A 16816-nucleotide genomic window follows, 5' to 3' on the forward strand; every position below is an offset into this window, starting at 1 on the left:
ATCTGAAGCTTTTACCTCCCTCAGATGGCCGAGAAACAGCAATATGATCTTAACTACTCCGGTTAAAATCATAAGAAAATCTCTGGTAGATTCTTCTTCAAACTCTGCCAGAGAAGTAATAACACGCTCCGGTGCTATTGTAAAATAACAAACTTTTGATTGAAGTTATAAAAACTAAGTATAATCACCATAGTCCTCTCACACCTCCTATCTAGTCTTTGGGTGCAAGAGAATGACTGGGGGTGACGTAGAGGGGAGGAGCTATATAGCAACTCTGCTGGGTGAATCCTCTTGCACTTCCTGTAGGGGAGCAGATAATATCCCAGAAGTAATGATGACCCGTGGACTGATCACACATAACAGAAGAAAGCCCTATTAAAATAAAAAAGCCCCCCCAAAATAAATAAAAAACCCTAGCCTAAACTTAACTAGCAATAGCCCTTAAAAGGGTCTTTTGTGGGGCATTGCCCCAAAGTAATCAGCTCTTTTACCTGTAAAAAAAATACAAACAACCCCCCCCCCACAGTAAAACCTACCACCCACACAACCAACCCCCCAAATAAAATACTATCTTAAAAAACCTAAGCTCCCCATTGCCCTGAAAAGGGCATTTGGATGGGCATTGCCCTTAAAAGGGCAGTTAGCTCTTTTGCCGCCCTAAGTCCCTAACCTAAAAATAAAACCCACCCAATACACCCTTAAAAAAACCTAACACTAACCCCCTGAAGATCGACTTACCAGGAGTCGTCTTCATCCAAGCCGGGCGAAGTGGTCCTCCAGACGGGCAGAAGTCCTCATCCAAGCCGGGCAGAAATGGTCCTCCAGACGGGCAGAAGTCTTCATCCAGACGGCATCTTCTATCTTCATCCATCCGGCGTGGAGCGGGTCCATCTTCAAGACATCCGACGTGGAGCATCCTCTTCATCCGACGACTAACACAGAAAGATGGCGTCCCTTAGATTCCGATTGGCTGATAGGGCAAAAGGCCCTTTTAAGGGGTATTGGTAGTTTAGGCTAGGGTTTTTATTTATTTTGGGGGGGGCTTTTTTATTTTAATAGGGCTATTAGATTAGGTGTAATTAGTTTAAATATCTGTAATTTGTTTATTATTTTCTGTAATTTAGTGTTTAGTTTTTTTTGTACTTTAGATAATTTAATTTAGCTAATTGTATTTAATTTAGTTAATTTATTTAATTATAGTGTAGTGATAGGTGTAATTGTAACTTTGGTTAGGTTTTATTTTACAGGTACTTTTGTATTTATTTTAGCTAGGTAGTTATTAATTAGTTAATAACTATTTAATAACTATTCTACCTAGTTAAAATAAATACAAGCTTGCCTGTAAACTAAAAATAAATCCTAAACTAGCTACAATGTAACTATTAGTTATATTGTAGCTAGCTTAGGGTTTATTTTATAGATAAGTATTTAGTTTTAAATAGGAATAATTTAGTTAATGATAGGAATTTTTAGTTAGATTTCTTTTAATTAAATTTTATGTTAGGGGGTGTTAGGGTTAGAATTAGATTTAGGGGTTAATAACTTTAATATAGTGGTGGCGACATTGGGGGTGGCAGATTAGGGGTTAATAAATGTAGGTAGGTGGCGGCGATGTTAGGGACGGCAGATTAGGGGTTAATAATATTGAACCAGTGTTTGCGAGGCGGGAGTGCGGCGGTTTAGGGGTTAATATATTTATTATAGTGGCAGCGCTGTCCGGTTTGGCAGATTAGGGGTTCAAATTTTTCTTTTAGCGTTTGCGATATGGGAGGGCCTCGGTTTAGGGGTTAATAGGTAGTTTATGGGTGTTAGTGTACTTTTTAGCACTTTAGTTAAGAGTTTTATGCTACAGCTTTGTAGTGTAAACTCTTAACTACTGACTTTAAAATGCGGTACCAGTCTTGACAGGAGAGGGTCTACCGCTCACTTTTTGGCAGACTCGTAATACCGGCGCTATGCAAGTCCCATTGAAAAAAAGAGGATACGCAATTTACGTAAGTGATTTTGCGGTATTGCCAAGTCTGGCAAAAAAAGTGAGCGGTACACCTGTACCTGCAAGACTCGTAATACCAGCGGGCGTTAAAAAGCAGCGTTAGGACCAGCTAAGGCTGCTTTTTAAGTGACGCAAAACTCGGAATCTAGCCGATTGTAAATGCATCATTAATCTAGTAAGAAAAGGGGGGAAAATACTACATTTGTAAATTGAAATGAGTTATACTCACTTTTGGTCTTGTAATACAAACATAAGAGAGTAAAGAAATTACATAGTAATTGTTACGGTCACTTCAGACTGAGTTCTAGAAAGGGCCGATATCAGGGAATGGTGCTTTGGTAACATAACCACATTGTTTTTGTACACCCAATGGTTTGATCCAGTCAGCTGTGCAACCTCCCTAATAATGGCCAGACACACTTGTTGCCTTTTTTCCTTCTTGTCATAAAGGCAACATCTCATCACCTACTGCAGAGCTTTCCAAACTTTTCATGTTGGTGACACACTTTTTAGACCTACATCATTTCGCGACACAGTAATTCAGTTGTACCAGCAAACAGGAGGTTAAACTAACTTGTTTTAAGATACGGACACATACATAAATTATATAATAACAAAATGTATTTACAAGTAACAGTATGTATGTGCAAGCATTAATATCACCATTAGCTACTTACTATTTTAATGGGATGTATGAGATTGATGGGATGAACACAATTTCTGAATATTTGGTGGAATATTAGATAAAGACACTCACATCTCATCATCAAGCATTTTTAAGCTTCCACTTCCTATCCATATATCAAGAGCAGGAGCAGCAATGCACTACTGGGAGCTAGTTGACTTCTGACTTCAGCTCAGCATTTAAGCTGCCGCCCTCAGAGCTCTGCGAGTTGCACTGACTACTGCCCGCACTGCAAACACACTGCTGTCCCACTCACTGACTACACGTGCAGTCACAAGCCGATTGAGGAGACTACACGTGCAGTCAGGAGCCGCCAATGGGAATAGTTTCAGTTCCCACTGAGCTGAGCCAATAGGTTAAGATGATCTGTGTCCCCCTAGGTATCAATCACGTGTCAACCATGTGATATGAGTAGCAGGCAGGCGGAAAGTCAGAAACCAAAAAAAAAAATGTAAAAAAATTTGTGCTGAAGCAGGGACACACCTACACACTGCTGCCGACACACTAGCGTGTCCCGACACACAGTTTGGAAAGCACTGACCTACTGTATATTTTTCTAGCGTTTCTTATATTTGCATTTATATTTGGGTGAGTTGACCAATACATGATATATATGCATGGATAGTCTAGCGGGTGCACAAATAGCTAAAAAGTACAATAATGAGATTTATAAAACACACTATCTTGCAGCAACTACTTAAAGGGATATGAAACCCAAATGTTTTCTTTCATGATTCAGATAGAGCATGCAATTTTAAGCAACTTTCAAATTTACTCCTATTATCATTTTTCTTCATTCTCTTGGTATGCTTTGTTGAATTAGCAGCAATGCACTACTGGTTTCTAACTAAACACATGGGTGAGCCAATGACAATCAGTATATATATATATATATATATATATATATATATATATATATATATATATATATATATATATATATATATATATATATATATATATATACACACACACACACACACACACACACAACCACCAATCAGAAGCTAGAACCTAGATTCTTTGCTGCTCCTGACCTTTCCTAGATAAACCTTTCAGCAAAGAATAACAAGAGAAGGAAGCAAATTAGATAATACAAGTAAATTGGAAAGTTGTTTAAAATTGTATTCTCTATCGAAATCTTGAAATAAAAAGTTTGGGTTTCATGTCCCTTTAAAATGTAAGTAATAATGTAATAGTGCAAATCCACAGTACAAATAAAACAGATGATATGTTTAAAATGGTAATTAAAGACAATTGCAAAACAGTGCTTAAAAACAGGGGACATCTTCAGTCCAGGTACACCAGTTAAAAAAGACAAATACCAACTACTATAAAGGATTTTTTTAACTACTTATGCTCAGCATGCGGAATTTAGACTTTGCGCTTGCTTATGTGTATCTATTTTTCAAAGCTGACAAAGTGGTCTCATTTTTCTTCATATGTTAGCGTGCACTGTTTTATAGAAAGAGTTTTTTTTTATTTGTTCTGTAAAGGTTTTGTGATACAAGTATCCTTCCTTCTATGCAAAGAAAGGTGAACGCGTACACGACAGATACTGCTCTGCTGATTATGAGAGTGACTCGAGGATGTGACAATGGATGGGTACAAGTCTTTATGAATTACACAATTTTTTAGATGAGCCAAGTTTTTAGTTTCAAACATATTTTATTGTATCTATGGCCAATGAACCACTTCATTGAGTGTTGGAATCCCCAATGAGACTCTCACCCAAGACTCCCGGAGTAGACTATTGACCTGAGAGGTATAGAGGTATGCTCTCCCATATACAGAAGACAAACATAAGGAAAGGGAAAGCATAACAAATATAAACAATAGACAAACAATTACAGCTGTGCACGCATACAATGAAAGCAAAGGATGGAAAAATAGAAAGGGTGATAATACTGAGGATGAGTGAGACATATGGATGCTTGGCAAGAAGAAATAGCAATTGGGAAAATGAAGGTCAGGGGGATTAAAAGTTGCATGGGAGGAAACTGATTTCGGTGATATGAAAAAAAGAAGAGATGGGGTCGGTAGACTTGGGAGAGCATAAGAACCTTGGGGAGTATCTGCCAAGTAGTGTATATGGATACATGGAGCCAGGACATGGCAAACAGTATACACAAGATGGTTGATAGAAGAAAAGGGGAAATAAGGTCTACGAAATGAGAAGTTCAAGAGATAGAGCTGCCAAATAGCTATGTTTGGTAACAATGAAAAATATCTAGGTTTTTAAAGTTGTATTCATATAGCTTTTACGATGTTTTAAAGAATTTAATTACCACTTAAAAATAAAAAGATTTGATGAAGCAGTTTAACCCCTTAATGACAGAGGACGTACCAGGTACGTCATAGGAAAAAACTCCCTTAGTGACAATTGACGTACCTGGTACGTCCTCTGTTGTCTGAAGTGCTGGAAGCGATCACGATTGCTTCCAGCTGCTTCCAAGGGATTGTAGTGATGCCTCAATATTGAGGCATCACTGCAATCCCCTATTTTACATACCGATGCAGAAAGGGCCACTCTGTGGCCCTTTCTGAACCGGCACTGATACTAACAATTTCGTTGGTTGATGGTAGCAGCCTTTATCTGTAGCAGCCTCATTTTATTTCCCAAAGCGATCTTACCTCTTTTGCTGTTATTACCGGAGTGGCGATTGCGGCCGGGGGGGCGGGGGCGCGCGCAAGCAAATTATGCCGAAAATGAAAGAAAAAAAAAAAAAAAAGACCAATGTGGAAGCAGGGGGATCTTAGCTCTTTAGTAAGGGATCTGGGAGGGGGAGGGATGTAGATCGTTTAGGGGGGCCAGCTACACTACAGAAAACAAGTATTACATAGAAAAAAGTAAAAAAAAAACTATTTTGGGGGGCAAATTGGGTACTGGCAGACAGCTGCCAGTACCCAAGATGGCGGCAAATAGTTAGAGGGGGAGGTTTAGAGAGATGTATTGGGGGGGATCAGGGAGGTTGTGGGGTAAGGGGGGATCCATCACTGCAGACTGTATGAAAAAATTAAAAAAATAATAATAAATTATTTTTATTTCAGTACTGGCAGACTTTCTGCCAGTACTTAAGATGGCGGTGACAATTGTGAGGTGGGGGAGGGAAGAGAGCTGTTTGAGGGGGGTCAGGGGGGGATCAGGGGGTGGGATGTGTCAGGTGGGAGGCTGATCTCTACGCTAAAGCTAAAAATTAACCCTACAAGCTACCTAATTAACCCCTTAACTGCTGGGCATATTACAAGTGTGGTGCGCAGCAGTATTAAACGGCCTTATTATTACCAAAAAGCAACGCCAAAGCCATATATGTCTGCTATTTCTGAACAAAGGGGATCCCAGAGAAGCATTTACAACCATTTGTGCCATAATTGCACAAGCTGTTTGTAAATAATTTCAGTGAGAAACCTAAAATTGTGAAAAATTTAAGTTTTTTTTTTTATTTGATCGTATTTGGCGGTGAAATGGTGGCATGAAATATACCAAAATGGGCCTAGATCAATACTTTGGGATGTCTTCTAAATATAAATATATACATATACATGTCAAGGGATATTCAGGTATTCCTGAAAGATATCAGTGTTCCAATGTAACTAGCGCTAATTCTGGAAAAAAGTGGTTTGGAAATAGCAAAGCGCTACTTGTATTTATGGCCCTATAACTTGCAAAAAAAGTAAAGAACATGTAAACATTGGATATTTCTAAACTCAGGACAAAATTTAGAAACTATTTAGAATGTTTTTTTTTGGTGGTTGTAGATGTGTAACAGATTTTGGGGGTCAAAGTTAGAAAAAGTGTGTTTTTTTTTCAATTTGTTCCTCATATTTTACATTTTTTTATAGTAAATTATAAGATATGATGAAAACAATGGTATCTTTATAAAGTCCATTTAATGGCGAGAATAACGGTATATAATATGTGTGGGTACAGTAAATGAGTAAGAGGAAAATTACATCTAAACACAAACACTGCAGAAATGTAAAAATAGCCATTGTCATTAAGGGTAAGAAAATTGAAAAATGGTCCGGTCATTAAGGGGTTAAATTATTTAGATTATATTCTTCCTAGAAACAGTACCTTTGTCTTCTTATATAGTTCAATTGTTATAATTAGACTTTTAATACTTTGAGATACATATGTTTTTTTACTGATGACCATGGCATTTTGCAGATAGCTATGACGTAACCATTATGGAGCTTTAATTGGTCAGACATTTGTAAGAAGTGCACATGACATGCACACACAGATACACGTTTTGATATCTGTAAGGAATCCCTCATTCCCAAGATTTAGCTATGGTCATAATACAGCCTTTTCAAAATAATATTTTTACAGCATGTGGTAAAAATAAAAATTGTATTAAATTGAATGCACTTTTTACGAGGTTCTTCAAACAGACAGTATTAACAATTGTGACAAGTTATATAATAATACAAACCCATTTAGGAAGGTTTTGGCCAAATGATAATTAAAAAAAATGCCACAAAGACTCAGAAAAAATTATTTATGATCACCAGTGAAGAGATTTTCCTGAACCCTGTAAAGTTCACATTGTTGCGGATGAGCACTTACGAGAACAAAATGTGAAATATCACGAAAGTAAAACTCCAAACTAACAACAAAGCAACAGACTTATGCTGAAAGTATTTCTCCATATAAAAGTATATTAACATATACATTGATGAATGAAAGTACTATTATATTTGAAAGCTTAAAGGGACATTCCAGTCAAAATATAAATGCACAGGGGCGTGTCCGAGCAGTGTTCTGGATAGGACGCATTTTCTGCAGGCTCCAGAAGAATCTTTGATAATCCGCCGATTATTAACCTTTTACAGCAAGATTAAGACCATAATATACATCAGCTTCACAGGGTTGGCGATTGTGGCCCAATATTTCTTTATCTGGCTGTTCTTATGACACTGGGGGCTCAGATGGTAGCATAAAGGCCTAAGGCGGCGGCCTACTACATATAGGCAAACACCCCCCCCCCCGGGAAGAGCCGGGCTATCAGTGCCGTTAGAGTATTCTAACTTACTGAACCTCTTCAACATACATAACCAACTGGACAGTTAACCAACACGCTGACTAGCATCACTTTACTGTTACATGATTTCTGGAGGAGAGGAGAAACAAATTTAAAGCATGTCGGTTATAACAGAAAGGGATTCTCTGATGTATCTTGAGGGCCTTCCTATAAAACTGGCATCCCTTATGCACAGACTCATAGAGAGGGCCCCATATGACTACTTGCTAAATCACCTAACAGTGGAGGAAACTGCTGCAAAACGTCAGGAGGGACAGCTAGAGGCGGTGCATTGCCTCGGTCCCGACGCAACCGACAGCTTCAGAAATTCTAGCCTTCCTCACGCAATCGAAAGCATCAAAATGGAGACCACAATGAAGACAGAGTTGATGCAAGCATTGGAGCGCCACTTAACAAACAGACCATGTTGGGGATCTCTGCCTGACGCTCTCCAGGAGGGTGTTGATGTTAGAGCACCATATCGGCTACCCGACCACTCTGAACCTTTGAAAATGTACCTTGCAAAGCTGGAACACCACCAACGGGCAATGTGGACCGCTGCGGGGGAAGAAACTCTCATTTCTCTGCCGCAAGTCCCTAGAGACGCAGCTCCGTCGCTCCCGGTGGGTCCTTTTCCCACAGCGCTCAGTGGGGACACAAAATCACTCAAGGCATCACTGGCAACTGACAAACTTACAACTTATTCGCCCGGGAGGCTTCTTTGTGATAGCATACCCTTACGGCTCATCCTCATTGCTTTGAGGTTATTGACATAGGATGGAGAGACTGCCGGACTAGAACTGCTGGTATTGCACGCTATAAGAATCTTGCAGCTTGTCGTCAACCATCCCTACCAATGGTTTGCAACGGAGATTATCTCTGCATCCATAGAGGAGTACTCGCTCATAAAACTGGAGAGGGGTAGATAAAATAAAGACATACTGTAGCGGGTGTGATGTAATCTGTTGTTGAGTTCTGTAGCTTATTATTTAATGTTTGCTTGTGATTTCTAAATATGGGTTATATAACTTGATGTCCCTTCAATTTCTCAAGCAGCGATCTAGCTCATACTGAGGTAACTCAAGTTACTTAAATGTAAATACTACTTATGACCTTACACTGCCGAACAGCCTTTGTTCCCTCCATGTCACACTAATTTTATAGATAGGGAATGTACGATACAACATTACCCCCTGCATTTTAGTTTATTGCTTGTGTTCATGATGGGAAGTTATTATCATGGCTTGTCTCATGTCCTGTGGTTGGCGTCCGCGGCTGCAGGCAAGATGGCATAAATGATCACTGTACATAAAGCAAAAATTTCCATCAAAGGTTGTACAGGTTGTGGGATGTAAATCACCGATCTCATAAATTTTCCCGGGGTACTGTCATTTCAATGATATAACTTCTAATGAGCTGCGGTAACATAATATGTTTACTCATCACCCTTGAACTATGCCCCACACACTCTAGAGGAGGGACATTAAGATTGATGCTCTAACTAGTATACTTTTCTATGCTGCCTTATATCCAGACCCCCGTCTCCTGCCTGGGAGTTGGATTCATCTGACATTTATTGACGAGCACAAGGCAGACCTCACTTTAGAATTTTAGAAAATCCCGTCTTTCCAGAATATCCTCATATAGCATTAAATAGAACCCTTTTCTCTAACACTGTAGTATAATAGGAAATCCATCCATAAATTGATTTAATCCCTAAATATTACATTCCCTGACGGAGAGGCTTGATAGGTCAGCTGATATTCAGTTATCTCAATCTGAACACTAACTGTCCAGCCAATATCTTGTTGAGAGCCTTTCTTTTCCCTTTTTTTTCTGGTTTGTTTGTTTTTCTAGTTTGTGTCCTGTTTATTTTGCATGGAACAGATATATCATATCACCTATGGACAGATATGCTGATACCTTAAATTGTGACAATCATTGATGTATATCGTGTACATTTATTGCATGGTGTATATGCATATCTTATGTTGAAATCACAAAAAGGAGGATAGATATCTGTCAATATGCCCATACAAACATGTTTCTTATGACTGTATTGTATCTGCATTTTACATCAGAACATGTATTATGTATACCTGATTTGTTATGCGCAAATTCCTCAATAAAAATGTAAATATGAAAAATATATAAATATAAATGCACATAGATTAATTACATGTTTGAATAGAAACGTATTTGCCATATACATGTGTTGGCAAAAATGCTTCTAGTAAAAGTTATCACTGTTTTAGTGTTAACATTTCTACACGCACATGTGAAACATAGATATTGTTACTGCTCCCACATATTAAATAATGCAGCTGCTCAGATCATCACTTGGGCTTGTATCATGTCAGCAATTAACAAATTGAGTCATTAACAGATGGTACAAGCACCTCGCTCTCTGAGCAAGTGCGGTGTTTAAAATGCTGGTGCACGGTGCATACTTAAATACACTTTTTTTTATTAAAAGCATTTTTGCCAATGCATGTATATGATAAAATTGCTTCTGTTCAATACCGAAATGCACCCATGTGTTTCCAATTTTGGCTGGAATATCCCTTTAAGTATCTGCATGTGGATTTCTACCTGTGTACAAAACCTTCACGAATCCTGCGGTACATGTAGCATTCCACATACAACCAAGGTGAACTGAACCAGCAGGGTTCTTCATCCTCATTCATTAGAGTTTTCTGGTAGAGGAGGTACTGGTTCCAGATATGTGTATCAGGCTCATTATCTGTTAGTGGAAGGATAGGTTTATTTGTATGCAGTTCATTCCGCAGTCTGGAGAAGAAGGACAATGCTCTTTTCTCAGCTTCGACACCTACCTGAAATAAACAGGAGAAGAATTTTATATCTAAAATGCATTTTGCTCAGTCACAATAAATGATGTTTTATTTTGTGTTTTAAAACAGTGAGATGAACAAAGACAAAATGTGACAAAATATCCGACGCATTCATGTTCAAAACAAATTCTTTAAAAAACAGAATTTATGTTTACCTGATAAATTACTTTCTCCAACGGTGTGTCCGGTCCACGGCGTCATCCTTACTTGTGGGATATTCTCCTCCCCAACAGGAAATGGCAAAGAGCCCAGCAAAGCTGGTCACATGATCCCTCCTAGGCTCCGCCTACCCCAGTCATTCGACCGACGTTAAGGAGGAATATTTGCATAGGAGAAACCATATGGTACCGTGGTGACTGTAGTTAAAGAAAATAAATTATCAGACCTGATTAAAAAAACCAGGGCGGGCCGTGGACCGGACACACCGTTGGAGAAAGTAATTTATCAGGTAAACATAAATTCTGTTTTCTCCAACATAGGTGTGTCCGGTCCACGGCGTCATCCTTACTTGTGGGAACCAATACCAAAGCTTTAGGACACGGATGAAGGGAGGGAGCAAATCAGGTCACCTAAATGGAAGGCACCACGGCTTGCAAAACCTTTCTCCCAAAAATAGCCTCAGAAGAAGCAAAAGTATCAAACTTGTAAAATTTGGTAAAAGTGTGCAGTGAAGACCAAGTCGCTGCCCTACATATCTGATCAACAGAAGCCTCGTTCTTGAAGGCCCATGTGGAAGCCACAGCCCTAGTGGAATGAGCTGTGATTCTTTCGGGAGGCTGCCGTCCGGCAGTCTCGTAAGCCAATCTGATGATGCTTTTAATCCAAAAAGAGAGAGAGGTAGAAGTTGCTTTTTGACCTCTCCTTTTACCAGAATAAACAACAAACAAGGAAGATGTTTGTCTAAAATCCTTTGTAGCATCTAAATAGAATTTTAGAGCGCGAACAACATCCAAATTGTGCAACAAACGTTCCTTCTTTGAAACTGGTTTCGGACACAGAGAAGGTACGATAATCTCCTGGTTAATGTTTTTGTTAGAAACAACTTTTGGAAGAAAACCAGGTTTAGTACGTAAAACCACCTTATCTGCATGGAACACCAGATAAGGAGGAGAACACTGCAGAGCAGATAATTCTGAAACTCTTCTAGCAGAAGAGATTGCAACCAAAAACAAAACTTTCCAAGATAATAACTTAATATCAACGGAATGTAAGGGTTCAAACGGAACCCCCTGAAGAACTGAAAGAACTAAATTGAGACTCCAAGGAGGAGTCAAAGGTTTGTAAACAGGCTTAATTCTAACCAGAGCCTGAACAAAGGCTTGAACATCTGGCACAGCTGCCAGCTTTTTGTGAAGTAACACAGACAAGGCAGAAATCTGTCCCTTCAGGGAACTTGCAGATAATCCTTTTTCCAATCCTTCTTGAAGGAAGGATAGAATCTTAGGAATCTTAACCTTGTCCCAAGGGAATCCTTTAGATTCACACCAACAGATATATTTTTTCCAAATTTTGTGGTAAATCTTTCTAGTTACAGGCTTTCTGGCCTGAACAAGAGTATCGATAACAGAATCTGAGAACCCTCGCTTCGATAAGATCAAGCGTTCAATCTCCAAGCAGTCAGCTGGAGTGAAACCAGGTTCGGATGTTCGAACGGACCCTGAACAAGAAGGTCTCGTCTCAAAGGTAGCTTCCAAGGTGGAGCCGATGACAGATTCACCAGATCTGCATACCAAGTCCTGCGTGGCCACGCAGGAGCTATCAAGATCACCGACGCCCTCTCCTGATTGATCCTGGCTACCAGCCTGGGGATGAGAGGGAACGGCGGGAACACATAAGCTAGTTTGAAGGTCCAAGGTGCTACTAGTGCATCCACTAGAGCCGCCTTGGGATCCCTGGATCTGGACCCGTAGCAAGGAACTTTGAAGTTCTGACGAGAGGCCATCAGATCCATGTCTGGAATGCCCCACAGCTGAGTGACTTGGGCAAAGATTTCCGGATGGAGTTCCCACTCCCCCGGATGCAATGTCTGACGACTCAGAAAATCCGCTTCCCAATTTTCCACTCCTGGGATGTGGATAGCGGACAGGTGGCAGGAGTGAGACTCCGCCCATAGAATGATTTTGGTCACTTCTTCCATCGCTAGGGAACTCCTTGTTCCCCCCTGATGGTTGATGTACGCAACAGTTGTCATGTTGTCTGATTGAAACCGTATGAACTTGGCCCTCGCTAGCTGAGGCCAAGCCTTGAGAGCATTGAATATCGCTCTCAGTTCCAGAATATTTATCGGTAGAAGAGATTCTTCCCGAGACCAAAGACCCTGAGCTTTCAGGGATCCCCAGACCGCGCCCCAGCCCATCAGACTGGCGTCGGTCGTGACAATGACCCACTCTGGTCTGCGGAATGTCATCCCTTGTGACAGGTTGTCCAGGGACAGCCACCAACGGAGTGAGTCTCTGGTCCTCTGATTTACTTGTATCTTCGGAGACAAGTCTGTATAATCCCCATTCCACTGACTGAGCATGCACAGTTGTAATGGTCTTAGATGAATGCGCGCAAAAGGAACTATGTCCATAGCCGCTACCATCAACCCGATCACTTCCATGCACTGAGCTATGGAAGGAAGAGGAACGGAATGAAGTATCCGACAAGAGTCTAGAAGCTTTGATTTTCTGGCCTCTGTCAGAAATATCCTCATTTCTAAGGAGTCTATTATTGTTCCCAAGAAGGGAACCCTTGTTGACGGAGATAGAGAACTCTTTTCCACGTTCACTTTCCATCCGTGAGATCTGAGAAAGGCCAGGACGATGTCCGTGTGAGCCTTTGCTTGAGGAAGGGACGACGCTTGAATCAGAATGTCGTCCAAGTAAGGTACTACAGCAATGCCCCTTGGTCTTAGCACAGCTAGAAGGGACCCTAGTACCTTTGTGAAAATCCTTGGAGCAGTGGCTAATCCGAAGGGAAGCGCCACGAACTGGTAATGCTTGTCCAGGAATGCGAACCTTAGGAACCGATGATGTTCCTTGTGGATAGGAATATGTAGATACGCATCCTTTAAATCCACCGTGGTCATGAATTGACCTTCCTGGATGGAAGGAATAATAGTTCGAATGGTTTCCATCTTGAACGATGGAACCTTGAGAAACTTGTTTAAGATCTTGAGATCTAAGATTGGTCTGAACGTTCCCTCTTTTTTGGGAACTATGAACAGATTGGAGTAGAACCCCATCCCTTGTTCTCTTAATGGAACAGGATGAATCACTCCCATTTTTAACAGGTCTTCTACACAATGTAAGAATGCCTGTCTTTTTATGTGGTCTGAAGACAACTGAGACCTGTGGAACCTCCCCCTTGGGGGAAGTCCCTTGAATTCCAGAAGATAACCTTGGGAGACTATTTCTAGCGCCCAAGGATCCAGAACATCTCTTGCCCAAGCCTGAGCGAAGAGAGAGAGTCTGCCCCCCACCAGATCCGGTCCCGGATCGGGGGCCAACATTTCATGCAGTCTTGGTAGCAGCGGCAGGTTTCTTGGCCTGCTTTCCCTTGTTCCAGCCTTGCATTGGTCTCCAAGCTGGCTTGGCTTGAGAAGTATTACCCTCTTGCTTAGAGGACGTAGCACCTCGGGCTGGTCCGTTTCTACGAAAGGGACGAAAATTAGGTTTATTTTTTGCCTTGAAAGGCCGATCCTGAGGAAGGGCGTGGCCCTTACCCCCAGTGATATCAGAGATAATCTCTTTCAAGTCAGGGCCAAACAGCGTTTTCCCCTTGAAAGGAATGTTAAGTAGCTTGTTCTTGGAAGACGCATCAGCCGACCAAGATTTCAACCAAAGCGCTCTGCGCGCCACAATAGCAAACCCAGAATTCTTAGCCGCTAACCTAGCCAATTGCAAAGTGGCGTCTAGGGTGAAAGAATTAGCCAATTTGAGAGCATTGATTCTGTCCATAATCTCCTCATAAGGAGGAGAATCACTATCGACCGCCTTTATCAGCTCATCGAACCAGAAACATGCGGCTGTAGCGACAGGGACAATGCATGCAATTGGTTGTAGAAGGTAACCCTGCTGAACAAACATCTTTTTAAGCAAACCTTCTAATTTTTTATCCATAGGATCTTTGAAAGCACAACTATCCTCTATGGGTATAGTGGTGCGTTTGTTTAAAGTGGAAACCGCTCCCTCGACCTTGGGGACTGTCTGCCATAAGTCCTTTCTGGGGTCGACCAAAGGAAACAATTTTTTAAATATGGGGGGAGGGACGAAAGGAATACCGGGCCTTTCCCATTCTTTATTAACAATGTCCGCCACCCGCTTGGGTATAGGAAAAGCTTCTGGGAGCCCCGGCACCTCTAGGAACTTGTCCATTTTACATAGCTTCTCTGGGATGACCAACTTGTCACAATCATCCAGAGTGGATAATACCTCCTTAAGCAGAATGCGGAGATGTTCCAACTTAAATTTAAATGCAATCACATCAGGTTCAGCCTGTTGAGAAATGTTCCCTGAATCAGTAATTTCTCCCTCAGACAAAACCTCCCTGGCCCCATCAGACTGGGTTAGGGGCCCTTCAGAGATATTAGTATCAGCGTTGCCATGCTCTTCAGTATCTAAAACAGAGCAGCCGCGCTTACGCTGACAAGTGTTCATTTGGGCTAAAATGTTTTTGACAGAATTATCCATTACAGCCGTTAATTGTTGCATAGTAAGGAGTATTGGCGCGCTAGATGTACTAGGGGCCTCCTGAGTGGGCAAGACTCGTGTAGACGAAGGAGGGAATGATGCAGTACCATGCTTACTCCCCTCACTTGAGGAATCATCTTGGGCATCATTGTCATTATCACATAAATCACATTTATTTAAATGAATAGGAATTCTGGCTTCCCCACATTCAGAACACAGTCTATCTGGTAGTTCAGACATGTTAAACAGGCATAAACTTGATAACAAAGTACAAAAAACGTTTTAAAATAAAACCGTTACTGTCACTTTAAATTTTAAACTGAACACACTTTATTACTGCAATTGCGAAAAAACATGAAGGAATTGTACAAAATTCACCAAATTTTCACCACAGTGTCTTAAAGCCTTAAAAGTATTGCACACCAAATTTGGAAGCTTTAACCCTTAAAATAACGGAACCGGAGCCGTTTTAAACTTTAACCCCTTTACAGTCCCTGGTATCTGCTTTGCTGAGACCCAACCAAGCCCAAAGGGGAATACGATACCAAATGACGCCTTCAGAAAGTCTTTTCTAAGTATCAGAGCTCCACACACATGCGACTGCATGCCATGCCTCTCAAAAACAAGTGCGCCACACCGGCGCGAAAATGAGGCTCTGCTTATGCTTTGGGAAAGCCCCTAAGGAATAAGGTGCCTAATACAGTGCCTGCCGATATTCTTATATCAAAATACCCAGATAAAATGATTCCTCAAGGCTAAATATGTGTTAATAATGAATCGATTTAGCCCAGAAAAGTCTACAGTCTTAATAAGCCCTTGTGAAGCCCTTATTTATGATCGTAATAAACATGGCTTACCGGATCCCATAGGGAAAATGACAGCTTCCAGCATTACATCGTCTTGTTAGAATGTGTCATACCTCAAGCAGCAAGAGACTGCATACTGTTCCCCCAACTGAAGTTAGTAGCTCTCAACAGTCCTGTGTGGAACAGCCATGGATTTTAGTTACGGTTGCTAAAATCATTTTCCTCATACAAACAGAAATCTTCATCTCTTTTCTGTTTCTGAGTAAATAGTACATACCAGCACTATTTCAAAATAACAAACTCTTGATTGAATAATAAAAACTACAGTTAAACACTAAAAAACTCTAAGCCATCTCCGTGGAGATGTTGCCTGTACAACGGCAAAGAGAATGACTGGGGTAGGCGGAGCCTAGGAGGGATCATGTGACCAGCTTTGCTGGGCTCTTTGCCATTTCCTGTTGGGGAGGAGAATATCCCACAAGTAAGGATGACGCCGTGGACCGGACACACCTATGTTGGAGAAATTAGTCACATTGTAATAAATCAAAGTTAAATACAACAATTGATAAACACCAATTTCAGATCACAAGACAAACACAATTAAAGTCTACAGTAACAATGAAATATAGGGACGCCTCATTGTTACCATCAAGGGTCAGAGCAAACGGTAAAAGTGGGTACTCACATTTGGTAGAAGCACCCTTGTTTGCTTGTGGACGCAGGCTGATAGATTAAAGGTGTATCAACTCACCTACTCCCAGCAAACAGGAACGCTTTATG

At 40.8% G+C, this 16816-nt stretch overlaps 1 protein-coding gene across 1 annotated transcript in view; it reads right to left on the minus strand.

The window, feature by feature from the left end:
• The window catches only part of LOC128664064 (damage-control phosphatase ARMT1), a 74938-nt gene that overhangs the window by 22449 nt on the left and 35673 nt on the right, over window positions 1-16816 (minus strand). The window contains exon 4 of the mRNA XM_053718739.1: window positions 10298-10539. Coding sequence (XP_053574714.1) covers window positions 10298-10539 — 242 coding nt within the window. The remainder of the gene's footprint in view (window positions 1-10297; window positions 10540-16816) is intronic.

Source organism: Bombina bombina, chromosome 6 (assembly GCF_027579735.1).
Source record: "Bombina bombina isolate aBomBom1 chromosome 6, aBomBom1.pri, whole genome shotgun sequence".
NCBI lineage: Eukaryota > Metazoa > Chordata > Amphibia > Anura > Bombinatoridae > Bombina > Bombina bombina.